At 45.9% G+C, this 17641-nt stretch overlaps 1 protein-coding gene across 4 annotated transcripts in view; it reads right to left on the minus strand.

Annotated features, from left to right (window-relative positions):
• Positions 1-17641, minus strand: part of PTPRC (protein tyrosine phosphatase receptor type C) — a 260568-nt gene that overhangs the window by 101925 nt on the left and 141002 nt on the right. For all 4 annotated transcript variants that reach the window (XM_069737345.1, XM_069737344.1, XM_069737343.1 and 1 more), the window contains one exon: positions 7636-7803. In XM_069737345.1, coding sequence (XP_069593446.1) covers positions 7636-7803 — 168 coding nt within the window. The remainder of the gene's footprint in view (positions 1-7635; positions 7804-17641) is intronic.

Here is a 17641-nt window from a genome sequence, read left to right on the forward strand (position 1 = left end):
CTAGTACTTGGGTTGGGGCCTACCACCTGTGTCTGCCGCTCCAAGGTGTACTCCGGGTTGCCTTTTCTGAGCTTTGATTTTCAGGCTCTCGTTTAGTAGTTTTTTAAATCTAACTGCAGTGGGGCTAGTACTTGGTTTGGGGCCTACCACCAGTGTCTGCCGCTCCAAGGTGTTCTCCGGGTTGCCTTTTCTGAGCTTTGATCTTCAGGCTCTCGTTAAGTAGTCTTTTTAAATCTAACTGCAGTGGGGCTAGTACTTGGTTTGGGGCCTACCACCTGTGTCTGCCGATTCAAGGTGTACTCCGGGTTGCCTTTACTGAGCTTTGATCTTCAGGCTCTCGTTAAGTAGTCTTTTTAATGTAACTGCAGTGGGGCTAGTACTTGGGTTGGGGCCTACCACCTGTGTCTGCCGCTCCAAGGTGTTATCCGGGTTGCCTTTTCTGAGCTTTGATCTTCAGGCTCTCGTTAAGTAGTCTTTTTAATGTAACTGCAGTGGGGCTAGTACTTGGGTTGGGGCCTACCACCAGTGTCTGCCGCTCCAAGGTATTATCCGGGTTGCCTTTTCTGAGCTTTGATCTTCAGGCTCTCGTTAAGTAGTCTTTTTAATGTAACTGCAGTGGGGCTAGTACTTGGGTTGGGGCCTACCACCTGTGTCTGCCGCTCCAAGGTGTTCTCCGGGTTGCCTTTTCTGAGCTTTGATCTTCAGGCTCTCGTTTAGTAGTTTTTTAAATCTAACTGCAGTGGGGCTAGTACTTGGTTTGGGGCCTACCACCAGTGTCTGCCGCTCCAAGGTGTTCTCCGGGTTGCCTTTTCTGAGCTTTGATCTTCAGGCTCTCGTTAAGTAGTCTTTTTAAATCTAACTGCAGTGGGGCTAGTACTTGGTTTGGGGCCTACCACCTGTGTCTGCCGCTCCAAGGTGTACTCCGGGTTGCCTTTTCTGAGCTTTGATCTTCAGGCTCTCGTTTAGTAGTTTTTTAAATCTAACTGCAGTGGGGCTAGTACTTGGTTTGGGGCCTACCACCAGTGTCTGCCGCTCCAAGGTGTTCTCCGGGTTGCCTTTTCTGAGCTTTGATCTTCAGGCTCTCGTTAAGTAGTCTTTTTAATGTAACTGCAGTGGGGCTAGTACTTGGGTTGGGGCCTAGCACCTGTGTCTGCCGCTCCAAGGTGTACTCCGGGTTGCCTTTTCTGAGCTTTGATCTTCAGGCTCTTGTTAAGTAGTCTTTTTAAATCTAACTGCAGTGGGGCTAGTACTTGGTTTGGGGCCTACCACCAGTGTCTGCCGCTCCAAGGTGTACTCCAGGTTGACTTTTCTGAGCTTTGATCTTCAGGCTCTCGTTTAGTAGTTTTTTAAATCTAACTGCAGTGGGGCTAGTACTTGGTTTGGGGCCTACCATCAGTGTCTGCCGCTCCAAGGTGTTCTCCGGGTTGCCTTTTCTGAGCTTTGATCTTCAGGCTCTCGTTAAGTAGTCTTTTTAATGTAACTGCAGTGGGGCTAGTACTTGGGTTGGGGCCTACCACCAGTGTCTGCCGCTCCAAGGTGTTCTCCGGGTTGCCTTTTCTGAGCTTTGATCTTCAGGCTCTCGTTAAGTAGTCTTTTTAATGTAACTGCAGTGGGGCTAGTACTTGGGTTGGGGCCTACCACCAGTGTCTGCCGCTCCAAGGTGTTATCCGGGTTGCCTTTTCTGAGCTTTGATCTTCAGGCTCTCGTTAAGTAGTCTTTTTAATGTAACTGCAGTGGGGCTAGTACTTGGGTTGGGGCCTACCACCAGTGTCTGCCGCTCCAAGGTGTTCTCCGGGTTGCCTTTTCTGAGCTTTGATCTTCAGGCTCTCGTTAAGTAGTCTTTTTAATGTAACTGCAGTGGGGCTAGTACTTGGGTTGGGGCCTACCACCTGTGTCTGCCGCTCCAAGGTGTACTCCGGGTTGCCTTTTCTGAGCTTTGATTTTCAGGCTCTCGTTTAGTAGTTTTTTAAATCTAACTGCAGTGGGGCTAGTACTTGGTTTGGGGCCTACCACCAGTGTCTGCCGCTCCAAGGTGTTCTCCGGGTTGCCTTTTCTGAGCTTTGATCTTCAGGCTCTCGTTAAGTAGTCTTTTTAAATCTAACTGCAGTGGGGCTAGTACTTGGTTTGGGGCCTACCACCTGTGTCTGCCGCTTCAAGGTGTACTCCGGGTTGCCTTTACTGAGCTTTGATCTTCAGGCTCTCGTTAAGTAGTCTTTTTAATGTAACTGCAGTGGGGCTAGTACTTGGGTTGGGGCCTACCACCTGTGTCTGCCGCTCCAAGGTGTTATCCGGGTTGCCTTTTCTGAGCTTTGATCTTCAGGCTCTCGTTAAGTAGTCTTTTTAATGTAACTGCAGTGGGGCTAGTACTTGGGTTGGGGCCTACCACCAGTGTCTGCCGCTCCAAGGTATTATCCGGGTTGCCTTTTCTGAGCTTTGATCTTCAGGCTCTCGTTAAGTAGTCTTTTTAAATCTAACTGCAGTGGGGCTAGTACTTGGTTTGGGGCCTACCACCTGTGTCTGCCGCTCCAAGGTGTACTCCGGGTTGCCTTTTCTGAGCTTTGATCTTCAGGCTCTCGTTTAGTAGTTTTTTAAATCTAACTGCAGTGGGGCTAGTACTTGGTTTGGGGCCTACCACCAGTGTCTGCCGCTCCAAGGTGTTCTCCGGGTTGCCTTTTCTGAGCTTTGATCTTCAGGCTCTCGTTAAGTAGTCTTTTTAATGTAACTGCAGTGGGGCTAGTACTTGGGTTGGGGCCTAGCACCTGTGTCTGCCGCTCCAAGGTGTACTCCGGGTTGCCTTTTCTGAGCTTTGATCTTCAGGCTCTTGTTAAGTAGTCTTTTTAAATCTAACTGCAGTGGGGCTAGTACTTGGTTTGGGGCCTACCACCAGTGTCTGCCGCTCCAAGGTGTACTCCAGGTTGACTTTTCTGAGCTTTGATCTTCAGGCTCTCGTTTAGTAGTTTTTTAAATCTAACTGCAGTGGGGCTAGTACTTGGTTTGGGGCCTACCATCAGTGTCTGCCGCTCCAAGGTGTTCTCCGGGTTGCCTTTTCTGAGCTTTGATCTTCAGGCTCTCGTTAAGTAGTCTTTTTAAATCTAACTGCAGTGGGGCTAGTACTTGGTTTGGGGCCTACCACCTGTGTCTGCCGCTCCAAGGTGTACTCCGGGTTGCCTTTTCTGAGCTTTGATCTTCAGGCTCTCGTTAAGTAGTCTTTTTAATGTAACTGCAGTGGGGCTAGTACTTGGGTTGGGGCCTACCACCAGTGTCTGCCGCTCCAAGGTGTTATCCGGGTTGCCTTTTCTGAGCTTTGATCTTCAAGCTCTCGTTAAGTAGTCTTTTTAATGTAACTGCAGTGGGGCTAGTACTTGGGTTGGGGCCTACCACCTGTGTCTGCCGCTCCAAGGTGTACTCCGGGTTGCCTTTTCTGAGCTTTGATCTTCAGGCTCTCGTTAAGTAGTCTTTTTAAATCTAACTGCAGTGGGGCTAGTACTTGGTTTGGGGCCTACCACCTGTGTCTGCCGCTCCAAGGTGTACTCCGGGTTGCCTTTTCTGAGCTTTGATCTTCAGGCTCTCGTTTAGTAGTTTTTTAAATCTAACTGCAGTGGGGCTAGTACTTGGTTTGGGGCCTACCACCAGTGTCTGCCGCTCCAAGGTGTTCTCCGGGTTGCCTTTTCTAAGCTTTGATCTTCAGGCTCTCGTTAAGTAGTCTTTTTAAATCTAACTGCAGTGGGGCTAGTACTTGGTTTGGGGCCTACCACCTGTGTCTGCCGCTCCAAGGTGTACTCCGGGTTGCCTTTTCTGAGCTTTGATCTTCAGGCTCTCGTTAAGTAGTCTTTTTAATGTAACTGCAGTGGGGCTAGTACTTGGGTTGGGGCCTACCACCTATGTCTGCCGCTCCAAGGTGTACTCCGGGTTGCCTTTTCTGAGCTTTGATCTTCAGGCTCTCGTTAAGTAGTCTTTTTAATGTAACTGCAGTGGGGCTAGTACTTGGGTTGGGGCCTACCACCAGTGTCTGCCGCTCCAAGGTGTTCTCCGGGTTGCCTTTTCTGAGCTTTGATCTTCAGGCTCTCGTTTAGTAGTTTTTTAAATCTAACTGCAGTGGGGCTAGTACTTGGTTTGGGGCCTACCACCAGTGTCTGCCGCTCCACGGTGTTCTCCGGGTTGCCTTTTCTGAGCTTTGATCTTCAGGCTCTCGTTAAGTAGTCTTTTTAAATCTAACTGCAGTGGGGCTAGTACTTGGTTTGGGGCCTACCACCTGTGTCTGCCGCTCCAAGGTGTACTCCGGGTTGCGTTTTCTGAGCTTTGATCTTCAGGCTCTCGGTTAGTAGTTTTTTAAATCTAACTGCAGTGGGGCTAGTACTTGGTTTGGGGCCTACCACCAGTGTCTGCCGCTCCAAGGTGTTCTCCGGGTTGCCTTTTCTGAGCTTTGATCTTCAGGCTCTCGTTAAGTAGTCTTTTTAAATCTAACTGCAGTGGGGCTAGTACTTGGTTTGGGGCCTACCACCTGTGTCTGCCGCTCCAAGGTGTACTCCGGGTTGCCTTTTGTGAGCTTTGATCTTCAGGCTCTTGTTAAGTAGTCTTTTTAATGTAACTGCAGTGGGGCTAGTACTTGGGTTGGGGCCAACTACCAGTGTCTGCCGCTCCAAGGTGTTCTCCGGGTTGCCTTTTCTGAGCTTTGATCTTCAGGCTCTCGTTTAGTAGTTTTTTAAATCTAACTGCAGTGGGGCTAGTACTTGGTTTGGGGCCTACCACCAGTGTCTGCCGCTCCAAGGTGTTCTCCGGGTTGCCTTTTCTGAGCTTTGATCTTCAGGCTCTCGTTAAGTAGTCTTTTTAAATCTAACTGCAGTGGGGCTAGTACTTGGTTTGGGGCCTACCACCTGTGTCTGCCGCTCCAAGGTGTACTCCGGGTTGCCTTTTCTGAGCTTTGATCTTCAGGCTCTCGTTTAGTAGTTTTTTAAATCTAACTGCAGTGGGGCTAGTACTTGGTTTGGGGCCTACCACCAGTGTCTGCCGCTCCAAGGTGTTCTCCGGGTTGCCTTTTCTGAGCTTTGATCTTCAGGCTCTCGTTAAGTAGTCTTTTTAAATCTAACTGCAGTGGGGCTAGTACTTGGTTTGGGGCCTACCACCTGTGTCTGCCGCTCCAAGGTGTACTCCGGGTTGCCTTTTGTGAGCTTTGATCTTCAGTCTCTCGTTAAGTAGTCTTTTTAATGTAACTGCAGTGGGGCTAGTACTTGGTTTGGGGCCTACCACCTGTGTCTGCCGCTCCAAGGTGTACTCCGGGTTGCCTTTTCTGAGCTTTGATCTTCAGGCTCTCGTTAAGTAGTCTTTTTAATGTAACTGCAGTGGGGCTAGTACTTGGGTTGGGGCCTACCACCAGTGTCTGCCGCTCCAAGGTGTTCTCCGGGTTGCCTTTTCTGAGCTTTGATCTTCAGGCTCTCATTTAGTAGTTTTTTAAATCTAACTGCAGTGGGGCAAGTACTTGGTTTGGGGCCTACCACCAGTGTCTGCCGCTCCAAGGTGTTCTCCGGGTTGCCTTTTCTGAGCTTTGATCTTCAGGCTCTCGTTAAGTAGTCTTTTTAAATCTAACTGCAGTGGGGCTAGTACTTGGTTTGGGGCCTACCACCTGTGTCTGCCGCTCCAAGGTGTTCTCCGGGTTGCCTTTTCTGAGCTTTGATCTTCAAGCTCTCGTTTAGTAGTTTTTTAAATCTAACTGCAGTGGGGCTAGTACTTGGTTTGGGGCCTACCACCTGTGTCTGCCGCTCCAAGGTGTACTCCGGGTTGCCTTTTCTGAGCTTTGATCTTCAGGCTCTCGTTTAGTAGTCTTTTTAATCTAACTGCAGTGGGGCTAGTACTTGGGTTGGGGCCTACTACCAGTGTCTTCCGCTCCAAGGTGTTCCCCAGGTTGCCTCTTCATTGCTTCAATCTTCTGGCTCTTCTTAAGTAGTTGTTGAAAACAACACTGCATGCGGCCTAGAAGTTGGGTCTGGGGTGTAGAGACGGTGTCTTCCGCTCCAAGGTGTTCCCCAGGTTGCCTCTCCATTGCTTCAATCTTCTGGCTCTTCTTAAGTGGTTGTTGAAAACAACACTGCATTCGGCCTACAAGTTGGGTCTGGGTTGTAGAGACGGTGTCTTCCGCTACAAGGTGTTCTCCAGGTTTCCTCTCCATAGCTTCAATCTTCATGCTCGTCTTAAGTAGTTGTTGAAACAACACTACATTAGGCCTACAAGTTGGGTCTGGGTCGTAGAGACGTTGTCTGCCGCTCCAAGGTGTTCTCCAGGTTGCCACCTAATCGAAGCTGCATAGAGCCTATTTTGTAATTTTACGCCTACAAAGTCTTTCTGCGGTCCCTCCTTCCAATTGTCCTCCACTGAGCACAACAATGCAAAACGTGTACCCATGTAACCTTTTTTAAACCAGCGTCGAGCCAACTTTGTGGTTTAAGGCCTACTTGTAGTGTCTGGCTGTGCCACTCAATACAGCTGTCCTCTTTATAAAAAATGACCTACAATTATCTGGTTTTCAGCCTATCGGGATTTTAAAACTGCAGTGGGCCTACTAGTTGGGTTGGGGCCTTCTATCTGTGTCTGCCGCTCCTTGCTGTTCTCCTACAGTGAACAAAGCTGTGCCGCCTGTTTACTACTCTTGCCAATTTTGAACTGCATTTAGACTACTTACAGATTTGGGCCTACTCTCTGTGTCAGCCTCTCATTCCATTTGTCCTCAACTGAACAAAACAATGCCCCCTGGTTAGTCCTGTTACCAATTTTGAACTGCATTTAGCCCACTTTATTCTTTGGGCCTATATCTGTGTTTCCTCCTCATCCTGCCCATAGCCCAGCCAGTGATAGATGAGTCTGCTGGTACATTGACCCAGAACGCTACATTCCCCGTGCACGCTACACTGCAAGATTGTGACCCTGCTGAAAGTCAGGTCCCCCTTCCCGCATACCATACCACCTTACACGGGGACAAAGAGGAAGGTGCAGATGAAGGTGCAGGTTCCTTCATCAGGTGGGGGGAGGAATACTCGTTGGCGACGTCACTGGCACAGGGCCCCTCATAGTACGCAAAAGTGTTGCTGCCGGTGGGAGGCGCCCCCGCCGTGCTAACACACCGCTGTACTTTGAGGGGCCCTGTGCCAGTGCCAATGCCAACGAGGGGGCCCCCCCCTGCTTGCTCAGGATCACAGCACTTGCAAAGTTGAAATACTTATCTCTCCCTGCTCCACTGCCGTAACGTGGTCCAGATTTACTGGGCCCACTAAATACTTGAACCGGCCCTACCCCCCCAACTTTAGCCAAATGACCCCCAATTTCCAATGCCTAACTATTATTATAAGGGAAATTAAGATTGACAAGCTTCATTAAGAAGAATGGATGGTTTTGACATTAAAATGGGCACTCTAGGTGTTTTCCTGGCCCCCACTCACTGCCGACTATGCTGCCCCATTGACTTGCATTGGGTTTCGTGTTTCGGTCGATCCCGACTTTACGTCATAATCGGCCGATTTCACTCGACCCGACTTTTGAGATAGTCGGGTTTTGCGAAACCCGGCTCGACTATAAAAAGGTCAAGGTCGCTCAACTCTAATTATAACACTAAAGAAATGTTAAAACAAAAATGAAATGTAAACTTACCTCCTGCTTTTGTTTGTACTATTATTGAGACAGGCGGACCCTGATATTCTCGTTTGATATTATTTCCATACAATTCATTTTCTGATCCATTATTATATGCTGTGACAGTAATAGTATAGTTTGTGTAAGGGAGTAGATTCTGAAACGTTGCAAACGGGTGTAAAGAATCTGAAATACAAAGATAAAATAATACAGATTATTGTAAAATTTCAACAACTAAAGTTAAACAATTTATAAATAAAGTTATAAAGTAATTTCTTCTCCAATATTTAAAATAAATTATATTATATTTGCAACTCAGATTACAAAATGTTGTCCAACATCATTGTATTTTCTTTTATTGTGCAAACAGTTAAACAGTATTGTTAACATAATTATCAATATTTCTCACTCCTGACAACTTTGAAAATCCACTACCTTTCCAACATGCGTTTTTGAGGAGCATGAATGAATACAACACAAAGGTTCATGTACAGTATTAAAGGGGTTAGACACCTTATTTTTAATTCACAGATATGTTGGGGACATGATTTTGTGATTTTGTGATTTTGAAGTATTACAGGTTCTCCTTCTGATCTTGTTAATACAGGTTCTTTTCAGACTGCAAAACTCTCCTGCTCTCAAAATGGCTGGTGTAAGTGCGCGTGTCCTGACTGTCCTTCATCCTCATCCAATTAATCTTTGCATGGAAAAGGTGTTTTCAGACTGAAGGTAAGTGATGGACAGGTCTGACCACACGCCTCTCCACCACCAACAATTTTGAGAACAGGACAGTCTGCATTAATAAGAACAGGAGGAGAACCTGTAATATTTATATATTAGCTAGTGTCACAAAAATGTATAAGAAAGCAGAAATCAATTAATCTTGGCGATCCCATTTGTTTTCGACCAGTTACATAAGCCAGCTTGTTATTCTGTTTTCTTTTTTGTCCTTCCTATAACAGTCCCAGTATGTTTGGTGGCAAGGACAGCTCAACACATTATACTACTATGTTTGCTGTCAGAAATTCCAGAAACGTTCACAGAAAGAGAAAAACAGGAGAATTATCAGACTCAGACACTTGTAAATTGCAGGCAAGGTAATAAAACTTCGATAGTTGCTGTCTTTATGTTCATATTAACCACATGAAATTGATCATGGTTTATAGGGAATCTGTCAGCAGGTTTTTGTTATGTAATCTGAAGACAGCACACTGAAGGGGTTAAAACACAGATTTCAGTGATGCCTCTCTTATTAACCCCTTTCTGACATCGGACGTACTATCCCGTCCATGTGGGGTGGGCCCCTATGACCATGGACGGGATAGTACGTCCAGCGCGATCGGCGGCGCTCACGGGGGGAGCGCGGCCGATCGCGGCCGGGTGTCAGCTGCCTATCGCAGCTGACATCCGGCACTATGTGCCAGGAGCGGTCACGGACCGCCCCCGGCACATTAACCCCCGGCACACCGCGATCAAAGATGATCGCGATGTGCCGGCGGTACAGGGAAGCTTCCCGCAGGGAGGGGGCTCCCGGCGGGCTTCCCTGAGCCCCCCGCAGCAACGCGATGTGATCGCGTTGCTGCGAGGGTCTCACCTCCCTCCCTGCTCCCTCCAGCCCCGGATCCAAGATGGCCGCGGATCCGGGTCCTGCAGGGAGGGAGATGGCTTCACAGAGCCTGCTCAGAGCAGGCACTGTGAAGGCTGCAGCGCTGCATGTCAGATCAGTGATCTGACAGAGTGCTGTGCAAACTGTCAGATCACTGATCTGTGATGTCCCCCCCTGGGACAAAGTAAAAAAGTTAAAAAAAAAAAAAATTTCAAATGTGTAAAAAAAAAATAAAAAAAAATATTCCAAAATAATGAAAAAAAAAAAATATTATTCCCATAAATACATTTCTTTATCTAAATAAAAATAAAAACAAACAATAAAAGTACACATATTTAGTATCGCCGCGTCCGTAACGGCCCGACCTATAAAACTGGCCCACTAGTTAACCCCTTCAGTAAACACCGTAAGAAAAAAAAAAAAAAAACGAGGCAAAAAACAACGCTTTATTATAATACCGCCGAACAAAAAGTGGAATAACACGCGATCAAAAAGACAGATATAAATAACCATGGTACCGCTGAAAACGACATCTTGTCCCGCAAGAAACGAGCCGCCATACAGCATCATCAGCAAAAAAATAAAAAAGTTATAGTCCTGAGAATAAAGCGATGCCAAAATAATTATTTTTTCTATAAAATAGTTTTTATCGTATAAAAGCGCCAAAACATAAAAAAATGATATAAATGAGGTGTCGCTGTAATCGTACTGACCCGAAGAATAAAACTGCTTTATCAATTTTACCAAACGCGGAACGGTATAAACGCCTCCCCCAAAAGAAATTCATGAATAGCTGGTTTTTGGTCATTCTGCCTCACAAAAATCGGAATAAAAAGCGATCAAAAAATGTCATCTGCCTGAAAATGTTACCAATAAAAACGTCAACTCGTCCCGCAAAAAACAAGACCTCACATGACTCTGTGGACCAAAATATAGAAAAATTATAGCTCTCAAAATGTGGTAACGCAAAAAATATTTTTTGCAATCAAAAGCGTCTTTCAGTGTGTGACGGCTGCCAATCATAAAAATACGCTAAAAAACCCACTATAAAAGTAAATCAAACCTCCCTTCATCTGCTATTGTTAGGGCTAGGGTTAGGGCTAGGGTTAGGGCTAGGGTTAGGGTTAGGGCTAGGGTTAGGGCTAGGGTTAGGGCTAGGGTTAGGGCTAGGGTTAGGGCTAAGGTTAGGGCTAGGGTTAGGGATAGGGCTACAGTTTGGGTTGGGGCTAAAGTTACAGTTAGGGTTTAGATTACATTTACGGTTGGGAATAGGGTTGGGATTAGGGTAAGGGGTGTGTCAGGGTTAGAGGTGTGGTTAGGGTTACTGTTGGGATTAGGGTTAGGGGTGTGTTTGGATTAGGGTTTCAGTTATAATTGTGGGGTTTCCACTGTTTAGGCACATCAGGGGCTCTCCAAACGCGACATGGCGTCCGATCTCAATTCCAGCCAATTCTGCGTTGAAAAAGTAAAACAGTGCTTCTTCCCTTCCGAGCTCTCCCGTGTGCCCAAACAGGGGTTTACCCCAACATATGGGGTATCAGCGTACTCAGGACAAATAGGACAACAACTTTTGGGGTCCAATTTCTCCTGTTACCCTTGGGAAAATACAAAACTCGGGGCTAAAACATATTTTTTGTGGGAAAAAAAAAGATTTTTTATTTTCACGGCTCTGCGTTATAAACTGTAGTGAAACACTTGGGGGTTCAAAGTTCTCACAACACATCTAGATTAGTTCCCTGGGGGGTCTAGTTTCCAATATGGGGTCACTTGTGGGGGGTTTCTACCGTTTAGGTACATTAGGGGTTCTGCAAACGCAATGTGACGTCTGCAGACCATTCCATCTAAGTCTGCATTCCAAATGGCGCTCCTTCCCTTCCGAGCTCTGCCATGCGCTCAAACGGTGGTTTCCCCCAACATACGGGGTATCAGCGTACTCAGGACAAATTGGACAACAACTTTTGGGGTCGAATTTCTCCTCTTACCCTCGGGAAAATACAAAACTGGGGGCTAAAAAATAATTTTTGTGGGAAAAAATTTTTGTTTTATTTTTACGGCTCTCCATTATAAACTTCTGTGAAGCCCTTGGTGGGTCAAAGCGCTCAGCACACATCTAGATAAGTTCCTAAGGGGGTCTACTTTCCAAAATGGTGTCACTTGTGGGGGGTTTCTACTGTTTAGGTACATTAGGGGCTCTGCAAACGCAATGTGACACCTGCAGACCATTCCATCTAAGTCTGCATTCAAATGGCACTCCTTCCCTTCTGAGCCCTCCCATGTGCCCAAACAGTGGTTCCCCCCACATATGGTGTATTATCGCACTCAGGACAAATTGGGCAACAAAATTTGGGGTCCAATTTCTCCTGTTACCCTCAGGAAAATACAAAACTGGGGGCTAAAAAAATAATTTTTGTGGGAAAAAAATTTTGTTTTATTTTTACGGCTCTGCATTATAAACTTCTGTGAAGCACTTGGTGGGTCAAAGTGCTCACCACACCTCTAGATAAGTTCCTTAGGGGGTCTACTTTCCAAAATGGTGTCATTTGTGGGGGGTTTCAATGTTTAGGCACATCAGTGGCTCTTCAAACGCAACATGGCGTCCCATCTCAATTCCTGTCAATTTTGCTTTGAAAAGTCAAACGGCGCTCCTTCCCTTCCGAGCTCTCCCATCCGCCCAAACAGTGGTTTATCCCCACATATGGGGTATCAGCGTACTCAGGACAAATTGTACAACAACTTTTGGGGTCCAATTTCTTCTCTTACCCTTGGGAAAATAAAAAATTGGGGGCAAAAAGATAATTTTTGTGAAAAAATATGATTTTTTATTTTTACGGTTCTACATTATAAACTTCTGTGAAGCACTTGGTGGGTCAAAGTGCTCACCACACCTCTAGATAAGTTCCTTAGGGGGTCTACTTTCCAAAATGGTGTCACTTGTGGGGGGTTTCAATGTTTAGGCACATCAGTGGCTCTTCAAACGCAACATGACGTCCCATCTCAATTCCTGTCAATTTTGCATTGAAAAGTCAAACGGCGCTCCTTCCCTTCCGAGCTCTCCCATCCGCCCAAACAGTGGTTTACCCCCACATATGGGCTATCAGCGTACTCAGGACAAATTGTACAACAACTTTTGGGGTCCAATTTCTTCTCTTACCCTTGGGAAAATAAAAAATTGGGGGCGAAAAGATAATTTTTGTGAAAAAATATGATTTTTTATTTTTACGGTTCTACATTATAAACTTCTGTGAAGCACTTGGTGGGTCAAAGTGCTCACCACACCTCTAGATAAGTTCCTTAGGGGGTCTACTTTCCAAAATGGTGTCACTTGTGGGGGGTTTCAATGTTTAGCCACATCAGGGGCTCTCCAAACGAAACATGGCGTCCCATCTCAATTCCAGTCAATTTTGCATTGAAAAGTCAAATGGCACTCCTTCGCTTCCGAGCTCTGCCATGCGCCCAAACAGTGGTTTACCCCCACATGTGGGGTATTGGCATACTCAGGACAAATTGTACAACAATGTTTGGGGTCCATTTTCTCCTGTTACCCTTGGTAAAATAAAACAAATTGGAGCTGAATTAAATTTTTTGTGAAAAAAAGTTAAATGTTCATTTTTATTTAAACATTCAAAAAATTCCTGTGAAGCACCAGAAGGGTTAATAAACTTCTTGAATATGGTATTGAGCACCTTGAGGGGTGTAGTTTTTAGAATGGTGTCACACTTGGGTATTTTCTATCATATAGACCCCTCAAAATGACTTCAAATGAGATGTGGTCCCTAAAATAAAATGGTGTTGTAGAAATGAGAAATTGTTGGTCAACTTTTAACCCTTATAACTCCCTAAAAAAAAAAATTTTGGTTCCATAATTGTGCTGATGTAAAGTAGACATGTGGGAAATGTTACTTATTAAGTATTTTGTGTGACATATCTCTGTGATTTAATTGCATAAAAATTCAAAGTTGGAAAATTGCGAAATTTTCATAATTTTCGCCAAATTTCCATTTTTTTCACAAATAAACGCAGGTATTATCAAAGAATTTTTACCATTGTCATGAAGTACAATATGTCACGAGAAAACATTGTCAGAATCACCAGGATCCATTGAAGCGTTCCAGAGTTATAACCTCATAATGGGACAGTGGTCAGAATTGTAAAAATTGGCCCGGTCATTAACGTGCAAACCACCCTTGGGGGTAAAGGGGTTAAGCTCTGAGATTTTGTTTGCTTGCAACAATTGTTTTATTACCAGTAGCCTATCATTGCTGGCGCACAGCAGACATGTCTCCCGGTCCAGCAATGCCCCCTTCTGTGATAGGCACCTTGTGCCACATATAATGCACCGTACAGCTCATTATGGCCCCATAAGATGCTCCATATAACAATGTGCCACATATAATGCTCCATGTAGTTCATTATGGTCCCATAAGATGCTCCATATAACAATGTGCCACATATAATGCTGCTGCTGCTGCAGTAAAAAAAAAAATGACATACTCACCTCTCGTCGCTGCCCGCTGCTCCTTAGCATCCCATCTCTCCACAGTGACTGTACAGGCAGAGGGCGGCACGCACACTAATACGTCATCGCGTCCTCTGACCTGAACAGTCACAGCAAGAGGACGGGAAAACAGGGCGGTGGTGGAATATGAATTACTCACCTGCTCCTGGTGCGGTCCCTGGCAGCTTCTCCTGGACAGATGGTCTCCGGCGCTGGCAGCTTCTTCCTCTCTTCAGCAGTCATGTGGTACCGCTCATTACAGGAATGAATATGAAGCTCCACCCCAATGGGAGTGAAGTCCATATTCATTACTTTAATGAGCGGTACCACGTGACCGCTGAACAGGGGTAAAAACTGCCGGCGCAGGAGCCCATGGGACACGCAGGGACCGCGCCAGGAGCAGGTGAGTATGTGACCATCGTTGCTCCCCCTCACCCGCCAACCCCTCCTGCTGACCATGACTCGAGTATAAGCCAAGAGGGGCACTTTCAGCCCATTTTTTTGGGCTGAAAATCTCAGCTTATACTCAAGTATATACGGTAGTTTCCTTAGCTCTGCTGTAATGCAAAATGTAAAAGCTCTGATTGTGTCAAAACTGCTGCCCCAGTAAACTAAGTGATACATCGTTGGATTCAGCTTCTCTTTGCCTACATCAGGCTGCTCTCAGATGAGGTAGCAAAAACCTGCTGACAGATTCCCTTTTACTGCTTTGCAGCCATATTTGTAAGCTCTAAAAATCTAAACCAAACTCAGCCCGAGCTCATGTGTGATGAAATGTGTAAATTGTGGCATCTAATTTAGGCGATTCATGCAAAGCGGATCACAAACTGTTCAAATTCAGATAGCTTCTACTAATTTGACACAAATTTGATTTGCATCAAATTAACTCCCTTATCTCTTCTTGTTTCTAACCAAAACTGCTCCAAAAACTTCAATTGCTTGTTAGAGTTTTTGAGGCATAAATTTAGTCTTTTTTGTGAGCAGACTTTCAAACAAACAAATTGAAATAATATGAGAAGACTTCGGGTTAAACTCCCACAAAGCATAGCATATGCTGTGAGAATTTGTTGAAAATCCAACCCAGAATCTAGTAATATTCAATGAAGTTTTCCTTGAGATTAGAGATGAGTGAACCTTTCAAGGTTCGGTTTAGCTCGTATTCACCGAACGGACCTTCGTTCGCCGAACGGTTCGACGAACATACCCGAATCTCATTAGATTCAATGGGAGGCAAAAACTAATGCATAGACAACACCTTAAGGAGTGACAAAAAGCTTCCCAAACAGCTAAAATTAGGGGCAGACACCAGGAAAAGTGGCATCAATTGACCCACAGTAGAAATTTGCAAATGGCACAGCAGCAGTCAGCCATGGGCCACGCATGAGGTATCAGGGTCTGGCCCAGAGTTTACAGCTGGAAATTGAAGTTTTAATGCAGACCTGGTTGTTAAGGGTGTGGTGTAAGCCTTCTTAGCTGGAGACCTCACACCTCAAGCAAGACCTCCAATTTGTTTTTTTATTCCAGCTACACTCAGATGGCACAAACATCAGTTTTATAGACTACTATTAGTAGGAAAATGTAAGGAAAGTAACAGAGGTAGTTCACTGAAAGTGCAGGCCTGCCTGTCTGGGAGACCTACTTACACGGCCAACCCACCAGATGGAGACCCAACTTGGGTCTTGGGTTGTTTAAAAAAATAATTGTCACATACCACTAAAGTGGCATCAATTTTCACAGAGTAGAAACAGTATAATAGTCCTCTGACACACATTCCACCACAGGCAACCCACATGTTGGAAACCCAACTTGGAGTCTCCACATTTCAAAAAATTGTTTGTAACAGCAGCAGCAGTAGCAACAGTAGTTACAGAAGACACCACAAAGTTGGTACAGACTACAATAATGCGAGATCAATACATGACACTAAAAACGACATCATCGCCTAGTCTGCCCAATCTATGACTGGAGTGAAAATGTCATTGGAGATCCATGACTTGTTCATTTTGATGAACGTTAGGTGGTCAACACTTTCAGGGGACAGCTGGATGCACTTATCCATCAGGATACCACCAGCAACGCTGAAGACATATTCTGAGAGAATGCTGGCTGCCAGGCATGTCAAAACCTCTAAGGCATGACAGGCGAGCTCAGGCTACTCATCAATTTCTGCTTGTGCATGGTCAGGCCTAAAAAATGTTTTAAACATCTCACAGAAATTGCTTATGCCACAAGGACAGCAAGAAGACGCTAATGTGTCGGGCGCTTCCATGTGGTCCAAGTCCTTGCTTTGTTGGTGGCGGGGTAACACTGAAGGTTGCTTCCTCCATCCCCTCTTGCCAACCACGGGCAACAGAAAGCATATCATTATCCTTTTCATCTCCTGACTGTTGCACGTCCATTACCTCATCCTCCTCAATTTGTCTGGTACCATGAGCCCCCCCCCCTTGATCTCTGTAAGCCACTCTCCCATGGCACCCACCTGTGCAATGACAGTCGAGAAATTTGAGATATAGTTATCACTTCCGCATCCTCCTCTGCTTCCAACTCTTCCTCTGGGACCATCACCTCCTTGCGCAGACTATTCAAAGTGTGCTCCAGCATGTAGATGACCGGAATAGTGATGCTGATGATGGCATCGTCAGCGCTAACCACCTTAGTAGCCATTTCAAAACTGTGCAGAAGGGTGTAGAGGTCCTTCACCTGTGCCCACTCTGCAAGCGTGATTTTCACCAAGTTCGGGCTGCTTTGGCCCAGGCTATGCAAAAGGACATACTGCACCAGGGCTCATTGCTGCTGCCACAGCTGCTGCAACATGTACAGAGAGGAATTCCACCATGTCGGAACATCGCTAATCAAATGGTTAACCAGTAGGCCTAAGGACCTCTGTAGTGATGCAAGTCAATGACCTGCGGAGTGCGATCATCAGAAGTTAGCACACAGTGATCGTGCTTTCTCCAGCAGCACATCCAGGCTGGGATAGTGGCGTAGAATTTGCTGTACCACCAGAATGAGGATATAAGCCATGCAAGGCACATGTGTGAGGTTTCCCGCTAGTGAACAGTTTGATTGGTGGTTCTTTTGAGGTCGGGTCTGGAGTCTGCCAGGGTTGTCCGCTGAGCCCACTTTTATATGTGTTCATGATCAATCCCATTTTAAGGAGGATAGAGAGTGGACTATTGGTGGGAGTCAGGATGAATCAGGTTGATCCGGATGCCGCTTGGAGGGTGGTAGTGTATGCCGATGACATCTATCTTTTCGGGCTTCGGGAGGGGAGGTAATATGGGTCATGTCTGAGGTAAGTCGCTACTCGTAAGCTTCCAGGTCCATGATCAACCAGGAAAAGTGTGTAAGTCTCTGGCTGTGGGGGAGAGATCATATTTTTAGTCTCCTGGACACCCTCCCAGTGACTCAGGCATCTGCAAAAATTATTGGCATCGAATTTGACCCAGGGGACTACCCCCAGCAAAATTGGGAAGGCAGAATTTAAGATCCCCACTAAAAGGGTGGACCAGTGGAAGGATTGGTCTTTGACCCTGAGGGAAAGGATTGGTCTGATCAAGGGGTTTTTGCTTCCCTTTTTACTTTACCTGGGCAGTGTCTGCATGTTGCCAGAACCTCTCTGGACATCGGTGTACAGTCTATTTTTCCAGATGTTGTGGGAAAACAGACTCAACCTAATCAAGAGAGAGGTTATCTACCACATGAGGAGACTAGTTGAACTCGGTACAGTCAACCTAGTAGTGTTTCTAGTAAACACTTTTCTTAAAACAAACATTGCTAACCTCTGGTTGGAGAGGGCTCCTCCATGGGTATTTTCCTGCAGGGGGTGTTTCGGGAATGGGAGACAGATGGCCGAGTGAAGGACCTTCACGTACTACACGGACATCTTAAGGCTTACGCTGCCCGGTTCTGAACATGATCTG

The sequence above is a fragment of the Ranitomeya imitator genome, chromosome 8 (genome assembly GCF_032444005.1).
Source record: "Ranitomeya imitator isolate aRanImi1 chromosome 8, aRanImi1.pri, whole genome shotgun sequence".
NCBI classification, from domain to species: domain Eukaryota; kingdom Metazoa; phylum Chordata; class Amphibia; order Anura; family Dendrobatidae; genus Ranitomeya; species Ranitomeya imitator.